Source organism: Salmo salar, chromosome ssa01 (assembly GCF_905237065.1).
Source record: "Salmo salar chromosome ssa01, Ssal_v3.1, whole genome shotgun sequence".
Lineage (NCBI taxonomy): Eukaryota > Metazoa > Chordata > Actinopteri > Salmoniformes > Salmonidae > Salmo > Salmo salar.
Window position 1 is genome coordinate 37,166,213 of NC_059442.1, and position 24,092 is coordinate 37,190,304.

The 24,092-nt window shown below is 44.2% G+C and overlaps 1 protein-coding gene and 1 non-coding gene across 5 annotated transcripts in view; one reads left to right on the top strand and one right to left on the bottom strand.

The window, feature by feature from the left end:
• The first annotated feature begins 918 nt into the window (after positions 1-918).
• sptbn5 (spectrin, beta, non-erythrocytic 5) overlaps positions 919-24,092 on the top strand; it is a 63,125-nt gene continuing 39,951 nt past the window's right edge. The window contains exons 1-11 of one of the 4 annotated variants that reach the window (XM_014192723.2): positions 919-1,135; positions 3,748-3,901; positions 9,770-9,937; positions 10,345-10,461; positions 14,566-14,723; positions 14,962-15,190; positions 17,924-18,337; positions 18,573-18,793; positions 19,137-19,275; positions 19,367-19,590; positions 23,822-23,975. In XM_014192723.2, coding sequence (XP_014048198.2) covers positions 3,788-3,901; positions 9,770-9,937; positions 10,345-10,461; positions 14,566-14,723; positions 14,962-15,190; positions 17,924-18,337; positions 18,573-18,793; positions 19,137-19,275; positions 19,367-19,590; positions 23,822-23,975 — 1,938 coding nt within the window. In that variant the 5' untranslated portion in view covers positions 919-1,135; positions 3,748-3,787. Of the gene's footprint in view, positions 1,136-3,452; positions 3,902-9,769; positions 9,938-10,344; positions 10,462-14,565; positions 14,724-14,961; positions 15,191-17,923; positions 18,338-18,572; positions 18,794-19,136; positions 19,276-19,366; positions 19,591-23,821; positions 23,976-24,092 lie in introns of those variants that run through there. The other 3 variants (XM_014192740.2, XM_014192732.2, XM_045717484.1) reach the window with 3 other exon arrangements.
• trnaa-ugc (transfer RNA alanine (anticodon UGC)) lies at positions 13,617-13,691 on the bottom strand. The gene has a single exon. It is a non-coding gene; the product is annotated as a tRNA-Ala (tRNA).

Below are 24,092 nucleotides of genomic sequence, written 5' to 3' on the forward strand. Positions count from 1 at the left end.
GTTTTTGGTGTAGCAGTAAAATTTGATAATCCAGAAACGAGAGAGCCCATGTGTGGCTGTTTTTATGAGAATCTGTGAATATTTGGCCAAGGAAACATTTCTTGTTGGTCTCAGGGAATGTGAAACCATTAGGAAAGGAGACTTCTAAAACAGGGGTTGGGTGAAGTTGGAGCAAATATGTGGAATGAGCATGGAGAGCCTCACAAATTTGTTGAAATGACCTTATCGTTCAGTCTAATACAGCTATTTATTTTTGAAGCTCTTCATCAGAAGCACGTTTTTGTAAGTTGTTTGGCCTAACTGTCCTCTCCAAGTTTAGCTGGAACTTAGCCAGAAAGGATTTGAGAAATATGATTGTTTGACCGATAGGCCTATGACATTGGCCTACGTCTCGTCTTCCACTGTGCAGATATAAGATCTCAACAACGATTGGAGAGACTGGTTCAAATGTCTGACTGAAATACGAGACAAATCTACTTTTTTTCTAAATTAGTGGCGTTTGAATTTGTTGTTACAATGCAGGACCTGATTGTTTGGTTCTGGGACAAGGGTCAAAATGCGGGATTGTCCCGCACAATCCGGGACATGTGGTCCCAACTACCAGGGGCCCCCCACCCAGAATTATTATTTTTGGGAAACCTGCTAAACTTCCTGTTATTCTACACATTTTGCCATGAGTTTGAGACAAAAGGTTGCAGTTTCAAAGCTAATTTCCTGCAATTCTCCAAATTTTGCCATGGATTATTACATGTTCATATGCTATCTGGGGGGGCCACGATCCTAAAATCCTACAAAAGCGCGGTTGGTAATCCTGCCCCGACTGTGCTTTAGATCAAATCAGAATCCACTTCCTTCTCACGCCCCCTTTCTGCAATGTAAGTTGCCTATTCAGCATATTACTCTGTCTGCCAAATTGCCCTATAACGCTAGCCCTTTGCCTCCCATGCAGTCAGGTGAGTCAAGTGTTCATGCTGTAAATTCCTTACTCCAATGGTTTCAAAGTTCACTTCTGCATTACTGGACAGGAGAAGGATCCCCCCCCCCTAAAATCTGCGAGATGGGTAGAGGAGAGTCTCTGAGATTTATTCACATTGTGCATCAAAATCTCAATTGATAAGGATACTTTAGAAGGAAGGTAAGCCAAGAAACCATATCTTTTTTCCTATGGGCTTACGATTCTCTCATGTTAACTGTATAACTCCAGATTTGTCTTCCGTGATTTATTTACATTATTCAAGAGATAATGCTTATTATACTCAATCTACTGTATGTGTTGACAACAGCTTCATGATAAACACTGTTGTTTACCTTACAAAAGCTTTCTTTTCCAAAACGAGGCCACATAATACTGCTACATTACTGATACTGTGTGATACCTAAAGTCTTATCATGCCAGTATTTAGTACGTCCCGTGTACTTCACAGTATGTATATTGTTTTTAACTTTGTTGCATGTTCAATATATATATATTATGAGATACTGCTCATTGTTGTAACTATAGTCAGTTAGTATGACCAGACACCAGTGTCTTAGCTAGTTACTGAGTAAGGTTTCTTTTTTTCATTATAACGGCTGTCACATGACTTGGCTCAGATGAAGGATTCCAATGTTGAGCTGAGACAGTTTTAACACTGAAATGTATTCTTCTCAGCGGACGGAGAGAAGGAAAGGTTTGTCCGGTATAGTGTCCAGTTTGAATGTATGTGGGAATAAAAGCCTGTATTGTTACTGTAAAGTATAAGTAAGCACCAGCTAAAACCTACTACATAAAATGATGGATTTAGTTTATCTTAGTCCAAAAAGTACAGTTAAAGTCGGAAGTTTACATACACCTTAGCCAAATACATTTAAACTCTATTTTTCACAATTCCTGACATTTAATCCTAGTAAAAATTCCCTGTCTTAGATCAGTTAGGATCACCACTTTATTTTAAGAATGTGAAATGTCAGAATAATAATAGTGATTTATTTCTTTCATCACATTCCCAGGGGGTCAGAAGTTTACATACACTCAATTAGTATTTGGTAGGATTGCCTATAAATTGTTTAATTTGGGTAAAATGTTCTGGGTAGCCTTCCACAACGTTCCCACAATAAGTTAGGTGAATTTTGGCCCATTCCTCCTGACAGAGCTGGTGTAACTGAGTCAGGTTTGTAGGCCTCCTTGCTCGCACACGCTTTTCAGTTCTGCCCACACATTTTCTATGGGATTGAGGTCAGGGCTTTGTGATGGCTACTCCAATACCTTGACTTTGTTGTCCTTAAGCCATTTTGCCACAACTTTGGAAGTATGCTTGGGGTCATTGTCCATTTGGAAGACCCATTTGCAACCAAGCTTTAACTTCCTGACTGATGTCTTGAGATGTTGCTTCAATATATCCACATAATTTTCTTTCCTCATGATGCCAACTATTTTGTGAAGTGCACCAGTCCCTCCTGCAGTAAAGCACCCCCACAACATGATGCTGCCACCCCCGTGCTTCACGGCCGGGATGGTGTTCTTCGGCCTGCAAGCCTTCCTCCAAACATAACGATGGTCATTATGTCCAAGCAGTTCTATTTTTGTTTCATCAGACCAGAGGACATTTCTCCAAAAAGTATGATCTTTGTCCCCATGTGCAGTTGCAAACCGTAGTCTGGCTTTTTTATGGCGGTTTTGGAGCAGTGGCTTCTTCCTTGCTTAGCGGCCTTTCAGGTTATGTCGATATAGGACTCGTTTCACTGTGGATATAGATACTTTTGGATCCTTTGCTGTTGTTCTGCAATTGATTTTCACTTTTTGCACCATAGTACGTTCATCTCTAGGAGACAGAACGTGTCTCCTTCCTGAGCGGTATGACGGCTGCGTGGTCCCATTGTGTTTATGCTTGCGTACTATGATTTGTACAGATGAACGTGGTACCTTCAGGCGTTTGGAAATTGCTCCCAATGATGAACCAGACAATTTTTTTCTGAGGTCTTGGCTGATTTCTTTTGATTTTCCCATGATGTCAAGCAAAGAGGCACTGAGTTGGAAGGTAGGCCTTGAAATACATCCACGGGTACACCTCCAAGTGAAATAATCTGTCTGTCATCAATTGTTGGAAAAATTACTTGTCATGCACAAAGTTGATGTCCTAAACGTCTTGTCAAAACTATAGTTTGTTAACAAGAAATTTGTGGAGTGGTTGAAAAACAAGTTTTTATGACTCCAACCTAAGTGTATGTAAATGTACGACTTCAACTGTAAATATGTTGGCAATAGCAGACTTCAAACACAGTTCCCAGTCCAGAATATGAGCTGGCATTGCCCTGTGGATACAAAGAGCATGCCATGATCCGGATGATATTATCTATAAAGCCAAGAATTTTTACAGTCCTGTTGAATGGGCCAGTAAAAGAAATGAGGCGGTATAAAACTATATGATCAGCAGGGTTAGGTTGGACTAACTGTGATAATCTCTTCAGATTCACCGTATTGACACAGTCCAAAGACAGAACTATTTCACTCTGGACTCAAACCATGGGAATCGGGAAAATCTTGTTCAGCCACCGGACATAGACGTTGCTATTCAGGCTGATTTACAAACGGACTACCTTACAGCAATTGCGAGTACTGTTTAGTGTTCCAACCAACAAATAGTTTGTTTTGAAGTGACACAAAATATGGAGATTGAAACGAATACTCAAAACTTTGTATTGAGCAGTGTACTGTAGGCTGATTTGACAAGGAATGGTAGTGAGGTTGATATTGCTCTCTCCCTACAGGTGAATATATATGTGTGAATAGATATATATAACCGTCAGGATGGACGGGGAGGAGTTCGAGACAGGCCGTATTCAGGTTCTTCAGGAGCAGCGTATGGCTGTCCAGAAGAAGACCTACACCAAATGGATGAACAGTGTCTTCACCAAGAACGGGGTAAGAGGAATGGATGAAAGCAAATGGCCCTCTGAGACTATAGTGGGTGTCAACACCCACTGCTTCTCCCTCAACTGTTTAGGGTTTAAACAACGGCCTGGCTCACTGCCTAGTCCTGCTGCTTTTGTGGAAAACGCCTTTTGTAATTGTTTTGGGGTAAATATTTTGCTCAGTCATTGTTCTTCATGCGTATCAGCTTTTTAACTGTCATGCCTTTTAAGTACCGTGCTTATCAAGTGTCTAAAAGTAATGTTGTACACTAATCACATACTCTTGGTGCTGGTCAAAAGGTTCAACTTACCAAAGACCACACTTCACAAGTGTGCCTGATAACCTCTCCTTAGCAGCTGGCTGACCTCCGAGTCAGCCCTTACAAAAAAATATTCGTTTTTAAACTGCAGTAAAAGTGCACTAACTGCAATCGACTCTGGTATTTTAAAGGCAGTAATTGCAGAATAACCTAAGTGTAGTGAAGTTGAACTGCACTGTAACTGCAGTTAAACTGCAAAATTACTGCAGTAAAAAAAGTGTCATTTTGGATGCAGTATTTGCAGCATACTGCAGGTATTCTGCACTCTGTCTGCAATCTTCTTTCATAAAGGAGACCTCAAAGTGTCTGATTAGCCACTATCTGTGAAAGCTGTAACAACATGTTGAAGCTTAACAAAATCATAATTATCTCACAGACACTAATCAGCTGTTGGCTCAGAGGTAATATTGACTAATAGCAATGTAATAAGGAAATAGATCTGTGGTAGATCAGTGCCAGCAATATTTGATTAATCCAAAATTTGATTGAGATTTAACTGTGAAATTTGTTCCAATTCGCTACATTACATTCTATCCATTCCTCTGAGATGTACTCAATGTGAGCCTGATGGTGCAAAACTGAATGTAATTGGCAAGAAACTCAAGTTATTCAATTCAATACACCTTTATTCATCCCCTCAGGGGCAATTTAGATGGGTAGGGCTATGGCTTCTTATCGCCAAAACTGAGGATTGAACTAGCTGAGGGGACCGTCATGCTTTATGGACTCCAGAAAGGTAACAGTGCTGATGCTTGGTTAATATGTAACCTCACTTTATCATCTATGGCAGGGAGGGGGGAGGGAGGGAGGGATGGGGAGAGACAGAGAGAATCCAAGATCTGGCATAAATATTGCACCAGCCAGACACACAGGAAGGAAAGAGACTCTTTTTATAGCATTAGCTTTGTTTAATGTTCCATTTCTAGGGTAAGATAACATTGTTATTCAGATCCCATCAAGTCAGATCTCTTCGAGGAACTGAAGGTAACATAATTGGTCAGAATATGGGCACTGTTCTTTCTTTTATGTCCCTCTTTTTCCTACATGGGAACAAGGCATATAAAGGTTGTTCACACCCACACAGATGCATGGTTCACACAGATGCATGGTTCACCACATGTATTTGAAATGCTTCCTCTTCCCTTTCCTCCTCCTCTCTCTTTCTCTCTCCCCCTGAGTGTTGTTCTGTCGAAATCAACCCATAAGCAACATTTGCCTTGCATATCACGGTAGTGGAAATGTTGCATGGCAGGCAGAGGCCTATAGATAAGCCTTTGACTGGACACCACTTTTCTGGAATTACCCATACATAAGCATTTCACTGTAAGGTCTACACCTGTTGTATTCGGAGCATGTAACTACAAAGAGAACCGGATCACAAACACACCAAGTCAACCTGAATCTGTATTTACACTACAGCATCATGCATTGCCAACTACTATGGTCATTGTCATGACATGGCCATAGGTATTTTTGGTATTTCATTAGGATCCCCATTAGCTGTTGCAAAAGCAGCAGCTACTCTTCCTGGGGTCCACACAAAACACTAATCATAATACAGAACATTAATAGACAAGGACAGAACTACATACATTTTTTAAAAGGCACACGTAGCCTACATTTTATTTGTATTTTATTTCACCTTTATTTAACCAGGTAGGCAAGTTGAGAACAAGTTCTCATTTACAATTGCAACCTGGCCAAGATAAAGCAAAGCAGTTTGACACATTCAACAACAAAGAGTTACACATGGAGTAAAACAAACATACAGTCAATAATATAGTAGAAAAGTAAGTCTATATACAAAGTGAGCAAATGAGGTGAGATAAGGGAGGTAAAGGAAAAAAAGGCCATGGTGGTGAGGTAAATACAATATTGCAAGTAAAACACTGGAATGGTAGATTTGCAGTGGAAGAAAGTAGAAATAATGGGGTGCAAAGGAGCAAAATAAATACAGTAGGGGAAGAGGTAGTTGTTTGGGCTAAATTATAGATGGGCTATGTACAGGTGCAGTAATCTGTGAGCTGCTCTGACAGCTGGTGCTTAAAGCTAGTGAGGGAGATAAGTGTTTCCAGTTTTAGAGATTTTTGTAGTTCGTTCCAGTCATTGGCAGCAGAGAACTGGAAGGAGAGGCGGCCGAAGGAGGAATTGGCTTTGGGGGTGACCAGAGAGATATACCTGCTGGAGCGCGTGCTACGAGTGGGTGCTGCTATGGTGACCAGTGAGCTGAGATAAGGGGGAACTTTACCTAGCAGGGTCTTGTAGATGACCTGGAGCCAGTGGGTTTGGTGACGAGTATGACGCGAGGGCCAGCCAACGAGAGCGTACAGGTCGCAGTGGTGGGTAGTATATGGGGCTTTAGTGACAAAACGGATGGCACTGTGATAGACTGCATCCAATTTATTGAATAGGGTATTGGAGGCTATTTTGTAAATGACATTGCCGAAGTCGAGGATCGGTAGGATGGTCAGTTTTATGAGGGCATGTTTGGCAGCATGAGTGAAAGATGCTTTGTTGCGAAATAGGAAGCCAATTCTAGATTTAACTTTGGATTGGAGATGTTTTTTGTGAGTCTGGAAGGAGAGTTTACAGTCTAACCAGACACCTAGGTATTTGTAGTTGTAGTAGTCCACATATTCTAAGTCAGAACCGTCCAGAGTAGTGATGCTGGACGGGTGGGCAGGTGCGGGCAGCGATCGGTTGAAGAGCATGCATTTAGTTTTACTTGTATTTAAGAGCAGTTGGAGGCCACGGAAGGAGAGTTGTATGGCATTGAAGCTCATCTGGAGGTTAGTTAACACAGTGTCCAAAGAAGGGCCGGAAGTGTACAGAATGGTGTCGTCTGCGTAGAGGTGGATCAGAGACTCACCAGCAGCAAGAGCGACATATCAATGCAGTAACAAACTATCTAATAGGTCAAATAGGGGAGAGGCGTTGTGCCGTGAGGTGTTGCTTTATCTGTTTTTTGAAACCAGGTTTGCTGTTTATTTGAGCAATATGAGATGGAAGGAAGTTCCATGCAATAAGGGCTCTATATAATACTGTACATTTTCTTGAATTTGTTCTGGATTTGGGGACAATGAAAAGACTCCTGGTGGCATGTACAGTAGTGGTGGGATAAGTGTGTGTGTCAGAGCTGTGTGTAAGTTAACTATGCAAACAATTTGGGATTTTCAACACATTGTTTCTTAAATTAAAAAAAAGAGGAGTTGGCTATAAAGCACCAACAGATCTGGGAACAGGCTAAAGTGCTCTATGCTGTACTGTAAAAATCGACAAAGACCTGAGCCAGCAGGCGTGCATACTGTAACAGTGATGTATAATAACCAGTGTAATGATATAATGGATGAGCCCTGGCCTGGTACAGGGGTACCAGGCCAGGGCTCATCCATTATATCATTACAGCCTCTCACCACCTTGGATCCAGAAAGACCAGGGCAGACCAGGCCTACTTAGGCGCTCCGATAATTACCCCTCGAGGAGAGGCAGTCAGCAGACCTGAGTTCAAATACTATTTGAAATCTTTCAAATACTATTTGAAATCTTTCAAATACTATTTGAAATCTTTCAAATACTTTGAGCAATTGTTCTTGCCTGCCTGGAGTGGTGGGTTTTGAGGTTTTGGGACTAATGTATTGGTCCATTAAGCCAGGCAAGCTCAATCAATCACAGAAAGTATTTGAAATGAATTAGAATAGTATTTGAACCCAGGTGTGGCTGTCAGGAGGTAAAGCAATCTGTTCTGAGACATATGATTTCCCTGGCGTCTGGATTAGGGAGTGGCTGTCACACTGGTCCAAGAGGATAGGTGCAGGAAAGGGCGGGAAGGAGACGAGAGGTCGGGGGGAGGGAGGGGAAGGGTGCTTCTCTGAGTCACACTTTAATGGAGCACAGTGGCAGCAGGCCTAACTAACAGGCCCCAATGTCAGAGCAGAGCCTCATAGCCCTGGCTGCAGCTGGCTGACTGGGCTGGAGCCAAGCTAACATTTCCTGCACCTCCTAACCCAATGTCTTAAATTTACACAAGTCAGTGAAAATAGACACCCCAGTATGTATGAGAAAGTGAATTGGATTTTTGCAGAAGTGAAGGTGATGACGATTTGATCATAGTTTCCTTCCTGACTTGCACAATCTGTGAATAAAATGTTTCATCACATCCACTAATCATATTTCTAAGAAAGAGATGAGCAGGTTTAGAGCTTTACTCTAACTAGAGCTGGGTGATCAGGTGACGTCACAGAGGTGCAGTCTCATGGCAAGTTTCGTAACACGGGTCATAAAGGTGTTCTGATAAACAGGAAGTGATTGTTCATCACCTATGTCAGTACATCTTCTATCATGTTACAAATCATGTTACAAATCTTCTATCGTGCTATGCTTCCAACTGAAACTACTACTACAATAGCAGGAAATTGGCTGGCAGGACTAAGCATGAATCATATATTCAACAGTCCAGTATAGCCATTCTGTGCTGTCAACTAAAACTAATAGTATGGAATTGCTTGGCTGGAACATGTGACTGAATTGGAGAAACTATGCACACATATCATGTTTCCAAGTGCATGCAGAAAACAAATAACGAAAAAGGAAGAACCTCCAGCACTCTGGGGATCATGGATGCTCCACATACAGTACCAGTCAAATGTTTTAACACACCTACTCATTCAAGGGTTTTTCTTTATTTTTACTATTTTCTACATTGTAGAATAATAGTGAAGACATCAAAACTATGAAATGACACATATGGAATCATGTAGTAACCAAAATGTGTTAACAAATCAAAATATATTTATATTTGAGATTCTTCAAATAGCCACCCTTTACCTTGAGGAGCGCTTTGCACACGCTTGGCATTCTCTCAACCAGCTTCACCTGGAATGCTTTTCCAACAGCCTTGAAGGAGTTCCCACATATGCTGAATATTTGTTGGTTTAGCAACCAATATTTTTTGGTTGTTAAATTATTCCATATGTGTTATTTCATAGTGTTGATGTCGTCACTGTTATTCTACAATGTAGAAAATAATAAGTGGAAAATAGTAAAAATAAAAGTTAAAATAGAAAAGCCCTTGAATGAGTAGGTGTCAGAGGAAGGCCCTAAAAATGTACGCTGCTGCTTTACGCTGCTGCTCCTCTGTTATTATCTATGCATAGTCACTCTAATAACTCTACCTACATGTACATATTACCTCAATTACCTCGACTAACCGGTGCCCCTGCACATTGACTCTGTACCGGTACCCCCTGTATATACAGTAGTCTTGCTATTGTTATTTTACTGCGGCTCTTTAATTATAAATTTTTTTACGTATTTTTCTTAACTGCATTGTTGGTTAAGGGCTTGTAAGTAAACATTTCACTGTAAGGTCTACCTACACCTGTTGTATTCGGCGCATGTGACAAATAAGATTTGATTTGTGTCCAAACTTTTGACTGGTACTGTACATACAGTATACAACAACTTAATGGACCTCACACCAATGTCCTTTTTTTAATAGACCTTCATCAGTTTGACAACCCCCCCCCATTTACACACACATGTTGTCTGTCCCTCTCCAGGAGAAGCTGTCCCTTAGTGATGTGTACACAGAGCTGAAGACAGGGGTCCCCCTTGTCCGTCTGTTAGAGTTAATCTCCAGGGAGAAGCTGCCCAACCCCAGCCGACGCACCCTACGGGTCCACTGCCTGGAGAACAACAGCATCGCTATCAACTTCCTCAAGACTAAGGTACATTCACAATACAGAGTTTAGTGAACTGAAGGATTTAGAAATCCCCAAAAATATCTTACACCAGGACACTTCGCATGATAACTAATTCTGCAAGGATCTTTGAGGTTCATTTTTAGGGAAACAGGCCTACGTTTCATGTGAGGTGTCATGGGGTAAGATTTTTTTTGGTTTTACAGTTCTGGGGTTGTTTCTGAGTTGTTGGGGGTATTGTTTTGCCTCTGACAGTAGTTCACATGAACAAGTATGCTTACTTTTGTTTTGCAATATCAGAAACTAAAATTGGAATATTTCTTCTAGACTAGTCGCTAGCCATATTTATTTGATGTACTCTTGTACCCCTTTTACGATTGTACGTTTTGGATTTCTCCTGAGTAGTTATCAACCAGTACCTGCTGACCTTTCAGATTCGTGTGGATCTGATTGGCCCTGAGAACGTTGTGGATGGAGATCGGACCCTGATCTTGGGCCTGCTGTGGATCATAATCCTACGCTTCCAGATCGGAGCCATCAATCTCGATGAGGTATTTCCCATATCATTTTAAAGAGTAGAACAGGCTTGGAACCTCAGGCCAGAATAGTTATAATTCTAAAATACACTTGATGACCGAAAGTATGTGGATACCTGCTCGTCGAACATCTCATTCCAAATCATAGGCATTAATATGGAGTTGGTTCCCCCCTTTGCTGATATAACCGACTCTACTCTTCTGGGAAGGCTTTCCGCTAGATGTTGGAACATTGCTGCAGGGACTTGCTTCCATTCAGCCACGAGCATTAGTGAGGTCGGGCACTGATGTTTGGCGATTTAGGCCTGGCTCGAAGTCGGCGTTCCAATTCATCCCAAAGGTGTTCCATGGAGTTGAGGTCAGGGCTCTGTGCAGGCCAGTCAAGTTCTTCCACACCGATCTCGACAAACCATTTATGTTTCAACCTCGCTTTGTGCATGGGGGCATTGTCATGCTGAAACAGCAACGGGCCTTCCCCAAACTGTTGCTGCAAAGTCGGAAGCACAGAATTGTCTAGAATGTCATTGTATGCTGTAGCGTTTAGATTTCCCTTCACTGGAACTAAGGGGCCTAGCCCAAACCATGAAAAACAGCCCCAGACCATTATTCCTCCACCAAACTTTACAGTTGGCACTATGCATTGGTGCAGGTAGCGTTCTCCTGGCATCCGCCAAACCCAGATTCATCCGTCGGACTGCCAGATGGTGAAGCGTGATTCATCACTCCAGAGAACGTGTTTCCACTGCTCCAGAGTCCAATGGCGGCGAGCTTTACACCACTCCAACTGATGCATGACATTGCATGGGGATCTACAGTGGGGGAAAAAAGTATTTGATCCCCTGCTGATTTTGTACGTTTGCCCACTGACAAAGAAAGGATCCGTGTATAATTTTAATGGTAGGTTTATTTGAACAGTGAGAGACAGAATAACAACAAGAATATCCTGAAAAACGCATGTCAAAAATGTTGTAAATTGATTTGCATTTTAATGAGGGAAATAAGTATTTGACCCCCTCTCAATCAGAAAGATTTCTGGCTCCCAGGTGTCTTTTATACAGGTAACGAGCTGAGATTAGGAGCACACTCTTAAAGGGAGTGCTCCTAATCTCAGCTTGTTACCTGTATAAAAGACACCTGTCCACAGAAGCAATCAGTCAATCAGATTCCAAACTCTCCACCATGGCCAAGACCAAAGAGCTCTCCAAGGATGTCAGGGACAAGATTGTAGACCTACACAAGGCTGGAATGGGCTACAAGACCATCGCCAAGCAGCTTGGTGAGAAGGTGACAACATTTGGTGCGATTATTCGCAAATGGAAGAAACACAAAAGAACTGTCAATATCCCTCGGCCTGGGGCTCCATGCAAGATCTCACCTCGTGGAGTTGCAATGATCATGAGAACGGTGAGGAATCAGCCCAGAACTATACGGGAGGATCTTGTCAATGATCTCAAGGCAGCTGGGACCATAGTCACCAAGAAAACAATTGGTAACACACTACGCCGTGAAGGACTGAAATCCTGCAGCGCCCGCAAGGTCCCCCTGCTCAAGAATACATATACATGCCAGTCTGAAGTTTGCCAATGAACATCTGAATGACTCAGAGGACAACTGGTGAAAGTGTTGTGGTCAGTTGGTATTGTACGGTCCCGTGTGGCTCAGTTGGTAGAGCGTGGTGTTTGCAACGCCAGGGTTGTGGCTTCGATTCCCACGGGGGACCAGTACGGGAAAAAAATGTTTATGAAATGTATGCATTCACTACTGTAAGTCGCTCTGGATAAGAGCGTCTGCTAAAATGACTAAAATGTAAAAATGTCAGATAAGACCAAAATGGAGCTCTTTGGCATCAACTCAACTCGCCGTGTTTGGAGGAGGAGGAATGCTGCCTATGACCCCAAGAACACCATCTCCACCGTCAAACTTGGAGGTAGAAACATTATGCTTTGGGGGTGTTTTTCTGCTAAGGGAACAGGACAACTTCACCGCATCAAAGGGACGATGGACGGGGCCATGTGCCGTCAAATCTTGGGTGAGAACCTCCTTCCCTCAGCCAGGGCAATGAAAATGGGTCATGGATGGGTATTCCAGCATGACAATGACCCAAAACACACGGCCAAGGCAACAAAGGAGTGGCTCAAGAAGAAGCACATTAAGGTCCTGGAGTGGCCTAGCCAGTCTCCAGACCTTAATCCCATAGAAAATCTGTGGAGGGAGCTGAAGGTTCGAGTTGCCAAACGTCAGCCTCGAAACCTTAATGACTTGGAGAAGATCTGCAAAGAGGAGTGAGACAAAATCCCTCCTGAGATGTGTGCAAACCTGGTGGCCAACTACAAGAAACGTCTGACCTCTGATTGCCAACAAGGGTTTTGCCACCAAGTACTAAGTCATGTTTTGCAGAAGGGTCAAATATTTATTTCCCTCATTAAAATGCAAATAATTTTATAACATTTTTGACATGTTTTTCTGGATTCTTTTGTTGTTATTCTGTCTCTCACTGTTCAAATAAACCTACCATTAAAAGTATAGACGGATCATTTCTTTGTCAGTGGGAAAACGTACAAAATCAGCAGGGGATCAAATACTTTTTTCCCCCACTGTAAGACTTGTGTTGGGCTGCTCGGCCATGGAAACCCATTTCATGAAGCTCTAAGCGAACAGTTATTATGCTGACGTTGCTTCCAGAGGCAGTTTGGAACTCGGTAGTGAGTGTTGCAACCGAGGACAGACGAGCACTTTGCAGTCTGTCTGTGACCTTATTTGGCCTACCACAATAACAGCACTTACAGTTGACTGGGGCAGCTCTGGCAGGGCAGACATTTGACAAACTGACTTGTTGGAAAGGTGGCATCCTATCACGGTGCCATGTTGAAAGTCACTGAGCTCTTCAGTAAGGCCATTCTACTGCCAATATTTGTCTATGGAGATTGCATGTCTGTGTCCTATATTTTATACACCTGTCGGCAACGGGTGTGGCTGAAATAGCCAAATCCACTATTTGAATGGGTGTCCACATACTTTTGTATATATAGTGTATTTCCTCTGTTCTGGGCGTGACCTGGAATACACCTCACTGAATTTACATTTTAGTCATTTAGCAGACGCTCTTATCCAGAGCGACTTACAGTAGTGAATGCATACATTTCATACATTTTTTTTTTCTTTCCCCATACTGGTCCCCGTGGGAATCGAACCCACAACCCTGGCGTTGCAAACACCATGCTCTACCAACTGAGCCACACGGGACCTGAATGAATAGAGATTATACACTGAGTGTACAGAACATTAAGGACACCTGATCTTTCCATGACATAGACTGACCAGATGAATTTAGGCAAATCCAGGTGAAAGCTATGATCCCTTATTGATGTCACTTGTTAAAACCACTTCAATCCGTGTAGATGAAGGGGAGGGGATAAGTTAAACAATTCTTTTTAAGCCTTGAGACAATTGAGACATGGATTGTGTATGTGCCATTCAGAGGGTGAAAGGACAAGACAGAAGATTTAAGTGCCTCTTTGAACGGGGTATGGTAGTAGGTGCCAGTTGCAGTAGTTTGTTTCAAGAACTTCAACGCTGCTGGGTTTTTCACGCTCAACAGTTTCCTGTGTGTATCAAGAATGGTCCACCACCCAAAGGACATCCAGCCAACTTGACACAACTGTGGGAAGCATCGTAGTCAACATGGGCCAGCATCCCTGTGGAACGCTTTCGACACCTTGTAGAGTCCATGCCCCAACGAATTGAGGTTGTTCAGAGGGCAAAAGGGGGCAAAAGTACAACTCAATATTAGGAAGGTGTCCTTAATGTTTTGTACACTCAGTGTATACTGTATTATATGTCATACTATATTTTAAATCTGAACTTCATGTGGCTCAAAGAAATGTGAAAATGTTCATTAAAATTACAAGATGTGATACATTTACATTTAAGTCATTTAGCAGACGCTCTTATCCAGAGCGACTTACAAATTGGATACAGTGTATATTGTTCTCATCAAGTAAGTGCCAAAGGTCAAGCATAACCTCTTGGATTAAAAAACAAGAAGTAATACAGATAGTTTTCTTTAAAGTAAGTGCCAGAAGTGCAGACTGCATACTATGTCTGGTCTACCGGTTTCAGGCAAGTGGTGGTGCCAGCAACGCCCGTCGTTCTGCCAGGGAAGCTCTTCTGATCTGGTGCCAGCGTAAGACAGCAGGATACTCCAACGTCAATGTGCAGGACTTCTCAGGAAGCTGGAGGAATGGGCTGGCATTCAACGCCCTCATTCATGCCCACCGGTACAGAGCAGCAAGGGGAAAATGGCAGGATAGTTCCCGAGGGGCAGTTTCTTAGATTCAGATTAAGCCTATTTTAATGGAGAATCTCCATTTTAAGTGATTTGTAATCATCCAGAAGTACATTTGCTTAATCTGGGTCTGAGAACCCCCCCCCCTAGGAGTTTACAGATGTATAGTTTTTGTTAATGAATTTACTGTACCCATCATATTTTTTTAATGGAAAAACATTTTGTCGCAGACCTGACCTGTTTGATTATAATCGTCTGCGTGAGGAGGACCCTAAGAGGAACCTGGGCCATGCCTTCTCTCTGGCCGAGAATGAGTTTGGCATCCTCCAGCTGCTGGATGTGGAGGACATCGATGTTAAACACCCAGATGAGAAGTCTGTCATGACCTACGTCTCTCTCTACTACCACTACTTCTCTAAGATGAAGCAGGGACAGACCATCCAGAAGAGACTGGCCAAGGTCAGTAGAATCAGAATCCAAAAACGTTGTTACTAGGAATTTCTCTTGGTGATGTACATAGAAGCATCCATAGTCCTAATCCATCCTGTCTATGGTTATCTATAGTAAGATGTGTGAGGAAAGCATATCCTTGTCTCATATCCACGTCAGATCTAGTCAGGGATGGGCCCGCCTGGCCTGGTGGCTCAGTTGGGATGAAGATAACATCCATTCTCTCTTCAATGTTGACAAAACAATAGGCGAGGCCACTGTGCAGTGTACACAACACGCTCACACAACACGCGCACACACACACCACATTAACATGTTAATATCCAGACCTAGGATTCAGGTGCCCTCTGTAGGCCATTAGTTGAACTGCACCTCTCCTAATCTTGAATGTACTGTAATTTCTAAATAAAGGCAACGCCTCCTCTGACTGACCTGTGGATTAGGCCGGGGATTTCGCTGTGGAGCAATGGGAGGACGGGTGGTGCTACTGCTAGAGCTAATCAGATCAGTACAAACACCGATCCTGTAATGCAGACCAATGACTGTCCGTTGTGGGGAGAAAGACACTGAGACGCACTGTAGCCGGAAGCTAGGGGCATAACCTGAGTTTAACCTACTACTCACTGACTGACAACTCCTGCAAGATTGGGCCCAGCCAGCAGGACTGACAAAGTGGAAGGAAGGGCTTAATCTGACCCAGTCAGTGAGAGAGACCGTGCAGTTAGTTACTCTGTAGTGGATCTGAGGTAGAGAGAGAGAGAGAGAGAGAGAGACAGGGAGCTCTGTCGGAAGGACAGTACGCTAGCGTCGGTTATGTTAGCACAGTGGCCAGAGTGACCTGAGCCACATGGAGAGCTGCAGCAGGACTGAGTGGAGTGCTGTTTGTTTTGAATGTACTGAGCCTGAGGACTGAGCCAAGCTGGGTGACACATCATCATCCTCTCATCGCCACCACCATGCTAACACGTGGAAACAGACACAGCAACGTGTTTCTGCAGTGCTGAGGGGGAGAGCGAGAGTCTCTGTGGTGTGATCATAAAGGTGTATTACAGTACAGTAAATGATGACTGGCAGGTTGCGTGGGGGATAAGGCGGCAGTGTGAACTAGACACTATGATCATTTACAAAGAGCAGTGGGGCTGACAGGCATAACATGTCCTTCGGTGGCAGTTTGAGTAACCAATGGTTTAGATGGCAACACAGGAGGGGGTCCACCATTGGACTCCAAATGGGGAAACTGAGCAAGGTGTGTACTGGTGTAGTGTATATGTAGGCCTAGTGTGTATGTACAGGTGTAGTGCGTGTGTATGTAGCCCACCGGTGTAATGTGTATGTACTGGTGTAGTGAGCAAGGTGTGTAGCTATGCCTGGACTTAGTTTGGCTTAGAGATCTAGCCATCTGCACTGTCGGTTTCCCACAAAGACAAAAATGTGTTTGAGAAAGCCCTCACTGCTGAATTTCTGAATGTCAGTAAATGGCTATATGACAATAAACTGTCTCTTCACCTTGGAAAAACAGAGTCCATCTTGTTCTGATCCAAAGTGAAACTGAGGAAATCCCCTGATTTTTAAGGTGGTAGTAGGTGACATAGTAGTCACAGCAAAAGACTCTGTTAATTATCTTGGATCTGTGCTAGATAACCATCTGACAGGGGAGAGCATGGCACAAAACCTTATCTCCAAAGTGAACCATCAAATTAGGTTCCTGGCTAGAACCTCCAAAGATCTGGATAAGAATGCAATGGGGGCATTGTCAGGGGCTCTTGTTCAGTGCCACTTTGACCATGCGTGCTCTTCCTGGTACAATAGTGCCCCCAAGATAATACAAAATAAATGACAGACATCTCAGAACAAATTAGGATTATTCTTAAACTTCCAGCAGTTACGCATCTTGACCATTCCCACTTTGAAAGTGGTATGGGGAAAGAAACTTTTTTATCCTCCGCTGCCTTTCTTTGGAATATTCTTCTGAAAAATGTGAAATGTATAACCTCCATAGGTAGTTTCAAGTTCTCACTGAAAAGAATCATTAAATAGTAGCATGTCTCAAAAGTGTGTCATAAGATTATAGTATGTGGCTGAGATAGCATTTGGTCTGCCTTTTGGTGCCTGTTGTTTATCATATTGTGATTGTCTTGAATATATTAGGGATTGATTATTTTATATATTAATGGTGTGTGTGAGACAAGGGAGATGTACCTGTCCATAGTTGTTTATTAGGAAAGGGAATTGTACTAATTATCTCATGTTATGAATCAAACAACAATTTGGTCTGTCATTGTCTGTTGCCACTTAACTTAGTTGCATTTCCCCTTCCCTCTTCAAAAGGACCACAATTGAAATAAGCTTTTAAGCTTTATTGTGTTATCTTGATGATTTTTCTTATATTGTATGTGGAGGCGTCACAGGCGAGCGCCCTTATGTATGATTTTTTGTATTTTTTGTTGTCAAATAAATTCAATCAACCTTAACCCTTTAAAACTCTGTTTGCAACTGCAGTGTATGTAGTAAACATTGTTTGACATCATTGAATAGAGAATAAAGAATGACTGATTACTCCCAAGCAGCCACAAACTCTAAATTATGCAGAATGCACAGTACCCTCTAGCCTTCAGATTGAATGAAATTATATGAACTTTATTTCAATATGTCTTCATTATCTATAGGAGGTTCTACTGTATGTTTCATCTGTATCTTTCTGATTTGTTAGTTTAACTCCCTCTCTTCTTCTTCTTCTTCCAGATCGTGGGTCTCCTGAAGGAGCTAGATGATCAGAAGATCCTGTATGAGAGAATGGTGTCTGACCTCCTGCGGTGGATCAAGACCAAAGTGGTGGAGCTCAACGATCGCTCCTTTCCCAACTCCCTGAGGGACATGCAGCAGCTGGTGGCCTCCTTCAAGACCTACCGCACTGTGGAGAAACCCCCCAAGTACCAGGAGCGAGGGGCCATCGAGGAAAACTTCTTCAGCCTGCGCACCAAGCTCATAGCCAACAACCAGTGGGCCTATGTTCCCCCAGAAGGAAAGACCCTGGGGGACATCGAGAAGAACTGGGCCTTACTGGAGCGGGCGGAGCATGAGAGAGAGGACGCCCTCCAGAGGGCGCTGCTAAGGCTGGAGCAACTGGAGCAGCTGGCCCAGAAGTTTGGCAGGAAGGTAATGTTTTTTGTTTTGTAACTTATTTTTTATTATTAGGTGTTATTTGATTTATCATTGAGGCCCACTTCGGAACTAAGTGTTTTATTTAATAATAATGCTTGCATGTCTTGGTCTTTGATTAAACTTTCTATAAAGCACATGCATATAATGCTCTATAACATCCTTTATAATGCCTTATAGTACACTCATAATGGGTTATGACACTGACTAAAATTCAATTCCATCCATTCAGGCAGGGCTGAGGGAGGGCTATCTGGAGGACACAGCCCAGCTGATCAGCAGACAGGACCTGAGGGGGTTAAACAGCCTGGAGGAGGCCCAGGCTGCAGCCCGGAGACTGGAGGCCCTAGGGACAGACACCCTGGCTAGGGAGCCTCGCTTCAGAGCCATCAGCGACATGGCAGCTGTCATTGAGAAGGGGAACTACCACAGCAAGGCCCAAGTCATCCGGAGGTAAGGCTTATAACTAAATTACCACGGTAAGGCCCAAGTCACCTGTAGACAAGCAGCTGGCGTTGGCTAATGGGGATCCTAATAAATCAAATCAAAGTCACCTGGAGGTAAGGCTTAGAACTAAATGACTACAGCAAGACTCAAGTCATCCGGAGGTACAGTAAGATTCAGTGCTGTAAGACAGTGAATGTAAATACTTAGTAAATACACCAACAATCAGTATGTTTGTTTCCCATTGGTCCAAATAATTAATCAAAACTGAAATAAAGCCTACATGATTGAATAGGAACAGAGAGCATGTAGGAAGCATATCTGCACTGGTGTTTTCCGTCCGTTGTTTCAGAGAGGTGAGCATCACAAAGCGCTGGAAAGACATCCTGGTTCAGTTGCAGCAGAAGAGAGAGCAGCTGGGGGACATTGTGAACACACTGAGTGTCCTCAGGGACATCGAACTGGTTGCCCAGGAGCTCCGAGATCTACAGGTACACAACTAATGGGCAGCAAACAACACAGTATAATGTATAACAGTATTACGCTCAATGCTTCATCCTTCAATTTTCATACTTAATGTAGGTTTTAGCAGGGTCCTCTGACATTGGGAAGCAGCTCCCGGAGGTGGAGGCCCTGCTTCAGAAACAGGACCTGCTGGAAACCCAGATCTCTGCTCATGGAGAGACTCTGAGTGCCATCAGTAACAATGCCTTAAAGGGGACACACCGAGTTGCACAGCAGATCCAGACCAGGGTCAAATCACTCAACGCTCAGTACAACTCTCTGGTGGCCCTTAGTAAGAACAGGTGAGCACACACAGGACAACTTAGGCCCACATTTAATACATTGTAGATAACGGCAAACCCCAGGTTAATTTATACAACTATTTTAAGTATAAGTGTGGTTGTAGCTTAGTAATGACAATATTTGTGTGAGAAACGGATTTCATGGTGTGTTTGTTACAGAGTGGTTTAAACACTATCTGCAATTGATTGAATTGGTTCTTAGTTGGAACTTACTGATAATTGAGACCTATTAGTAGTGTAGTGCCTTGTAAAATCTACATCCACAGGAATGGTAACCGTTGATTGATGTGGGTCTATTTAAGTGATAATGCCCGAGAAGCTGGTGTTTTGGAGGATATATTGGCACGGGTGTTCGTCGAGTGCCGGTGTTGTGCTGAAAATCTCCCCCCTGCCAGAATTCCCCCACCCTCTTCGCGTTCTTCATTGCTGCGACTTGCTTGCGAGTTGAGATTTCTGCTCTTCACTCCGTTGTCAATTTAGCCTACATTTCACTGATCTAAGTAGCAGAAAGCATTTTTCGGTTTGGCTATTTGTTTCAAGTGTATGTGGTGGTTGTAGCTTGTATGGCACCCTGGGCGAACCCCCCCCCCTTCAGCGCCCGCCCCCGGCAAGATGACGCCCTGGGCGAACCCCCCCCTTCAGCGCCCGCCCCCGGCAAGATGACGCCCTGGGCGAACCCCCCTTCAGCGCCCGCCCCCGGCAAGATGACGCCCTGGGCGAACCCCCCTTCAGCGCCCGCCCCCGCCAAGATGATGCCCTGGGCGAACCCCCCTTCAGCGCCCGCCCCGCCAAGATGACGCCCTGGGCGAACCCCCCCTTCAGCGCCCGCCCCCGCCAAGATGACGCCCTGGGCGAACCCCCCCCTTCAGCGCCCGCCCCCGGCAAGATGACGCCCTGGGCGAACCCCCCTTCAGCGCCCGCCCCCGGCAAGATGACGCCCTGGGCGAACCCCCCCTTCAGCGCCCGCCCCGCCAAGATGACGCCCTGGGCGAACCCCCCTTCAGCGCCCGCCCCGCCAAGATGACGCCCTGGGCGAACCCCCCTTCAGCGCCCGCCCCGCCAAGATGACGCCCTGGGCGAACCCCCCCTTCAGCGCCCGCCCCGCCAAGATGACGGCCTGGGCGAACCCCCCCTTCAGCGCCCGCCCCGGCAAGATGACGCTCTGGGCGAACCCCCCTTCAGCGCCCGCCCCGCCAAGATGACGCCCTGGGCGAACCCCCCTTCAGCGCCCGCCCCGCCAAGATGACGCCCTGGGCGAACCCCCCTTCAGCGCCCGCCCCCGCCAAGATGACGCCCTGGGCGAACCCCCCTTCAGCGCCCGCCCCCGCCAAGATGACGCCCTGGGCGAACCCCCCTTCAGCGCCCGCCCCGCCAAGATGACGCCCTGGGCGAACCCCCTTCAGCGCCCGCCCCGCCAAGATGACGGCCTGGGCGAACCCCCCTTCAGCGCCCGCCCCGCCAAGATGACGCCCTGGGCGAACCCCCCCTTCAGCGCCCGCCCCGCCAAGATGACGCCCTGGGCGAACCCCCCCTTCAGCGCCCGCCCCGCCAAGATGACGCCCTGGGCGAACCCCCTTCAGCGCCCGCCCCCGCCAAGATGACGCCCTGGGCGAACCCCCCTTCAGCGCCCGCCCCGCCAAGATGACGCCCTGGGCGAACCCCCCCCTTCAGCGCCCGCCCCCGGCAAGATGACGCCCTGGGCGGCTGCCCATGTCGCACATACCTAAATCCGCTACTGATTTTGTATTAGTCTATAAATATATCTCTTTGCCAAAATTTGTGTCTTATTCAACTAGTATTTTTTGAAAGTGTAAGAATAATAATTCAGCCATAGTTGTTCTGAAATGTTTATTGCTTGCCAACGTTTTTATTTCTTTTTCAAATCAAATTTTATTAGTCACATGCGCCAAATACAACAGGTGTAGACCTTTACAGTGAAATGCTTCCTTAAGAGCTCCTAACCAACAGTGCTGTTTCAAAAAATACGGATAAGAATAAGAGATAAAAGTATCACATAATTAAAGCGCAGCAGTAAAAAATAACAATATATACAGGGTACCGGTTAGTTGAGATTTTACTCCCTCCTCTATGTTTAATATAACACACATACATGAATTATTAATTTCGGTTGCCTATCCTGATGTGAAGTTTGTTCTATAGAAAGTATCTGACTCTGATGTGTGTCACAGAAAGTATTTGACTCTTGACACAAAATTAAGGAAATTAGAAGGGGGGGATTCTGACCACGAGCGGTTCTGGGGGCAGGGGGGCCAATGCCCCTGTGACAACAATTTTGGACCCCCTTGTGGCCCCCCTAAATGTGGAGTATGAAATCATTTTTACATAACAAATTTTTGCTATCGTTCTTTTTTTACATCCGTTATTAGACAGTGGCAACGATGATGATTATGAACATGGTCTTTTGCCTGCTAATGCCTGCAATGCAGTGAAGAAAACGATATGACAACAATAATGTCTAATGTAACTGGCCCCTCTAACAGTACAACTGGCCCCAGCTTGGCCCCCCCCAGTTGAAATGGTCTAGAACCGCCACTGATTCTGACGGGGAGATTTTCGGCACAACACCGGCAAACCGTGTCAATATATCCGCCAAACATTGGTTTCGAGGGCATTATAATTTTTACACAACGGGTTACCAACATATTCAAATAATGATTGACATATTTTCATTAAAACGTTATTTTGATGAATTTATTCATATTATTTAATCCTTCCACAAGATCGTCCCTAAACAAATCTAGGGTTGCTACCCAAGCCAGCTATTCGTTGGTTCGGTTGCCAGAGACGCGACTCGGTCTTTCAGTCTTTTTATTCTGTATCTATGGACGCGACCTAGTCGTTTGTTCTAAATGTTCCATTGATAAAATCAACGTTCTTATCCCTTGCTTGCTAGCTAGCCAACCACGGCTAACTTACAGTCACATCAAACAGTGCAGACAGAATAACAACAGTAGCTGCATTTGTTTAAACTGTTTTCTAGTGACATTTATTTGGATACATGCATAACAATGAGCTAAAGAGGCACTCTTGTTGGAGATCGAATTTGAATATTGAAACAATGTTGCGAATGTCGGCGAGACAGATAGCAAGGTTTATACAAGTCTTCGCTGTTGAAAACTAAATGTTAGTCTAAAAGAAATGTGAGATAATGTCTAGATGCTTTTTATAGTGGGGATCAAGTTTATAACTTCCCTGCCTGGGCTGATGAGACAGTGGATTACGCAGTCAGGTGGAACAGAGTAAATAGGCATTTTAACTTCATAGATTTAGCCAGTGGTAACTTGTGGAATAGGCTGGAATGCGCTTCTAACCAATCAGCATTCAGAATTAGACCCACCCGTTGTATAATTAAGCAATAAGGCCTGAGAGGGTGTGGTATATGGCATATATACAACGGCTTAAGGGCCGCTCTATCGTGCATAAATGTATTTTGTCCCCCCACACCAAACGCGATCTACACATGCAGGTTAAAATATGAAAACAACTCTGAACCAATTATATTAATTTGGGGACAGGTCGAAAAGCATTAAACATTTATGGCAATTTAGCTAGATAGTTTGCACTTGCTAGCTAATTTGTCCTATTTAGCTTGCTTGTTGTTGCTAGATAATTTGTCCTGGGATATAAACATTGAGTTGTTATTTTACCTGAAATGCACAAGGACCTCTACTCCGCCAATTAATCCACAAATAAAACGGTCAACCGAATCGTTTCTAGTCATCTCACCTCCTCCCAGGCTTTTTCTTCTCTTGACTATATTGCGATTGGCAACTTTCATAAATTAGGTGCATTACTGCCACTGGCCTCGTTCGTCGAGATGGGAGAGGCAGGACTTGCAGCGCGATCTGCGTCAGAATTAGAACTGACTTCTATTTTAGCCCTTGGCAACGCAGACTCTTGTTGGCGCGCGTGAGCAGTGTGGGTGCAATAATTTAATAATATAGATTTTTAAATTTATTTTGCAACGCTCGCGCATGCAACACGAGCGATGTAGTCAGCCTGTTAACCGTATATTGGCCATACACCACAAACCCCCGAGGTGCCTTATTGGCATTATAAACTGGTTACCAACATAATTAGAGCATTACAAATAGATGTTTGGTCTTACCTGTGGTATACGGTCTGATATACCATGGCTGTCAGCCAATCAGCATTTAAGGCTCAAACCACCCAGTTTATTATGTTGGTTATTGTCTTAATGAATCAACAGGAGGAAAATGCTGGAGGGCCAGTTGAAGCTGTTTGAGTTTTTCCACGACTGTGAGGAGGTGGAGGCGTGGATCTATGAGAGGTGGCTTCCCCTTCAGTCTGCCAGTCTGGGCAGAGATCTCAGCCAGATCCAGCTGGCAATTCAGAAACACAAGGTCAGACCTTGGTTACATCACAAATGACACCCTATTCCCTATAGTGCACTACTTTTGACCAGGGCTCTCGTCCAAGTAGTGCACTATATAGGGAACAGGGTGCTATTTGGGTCAGGC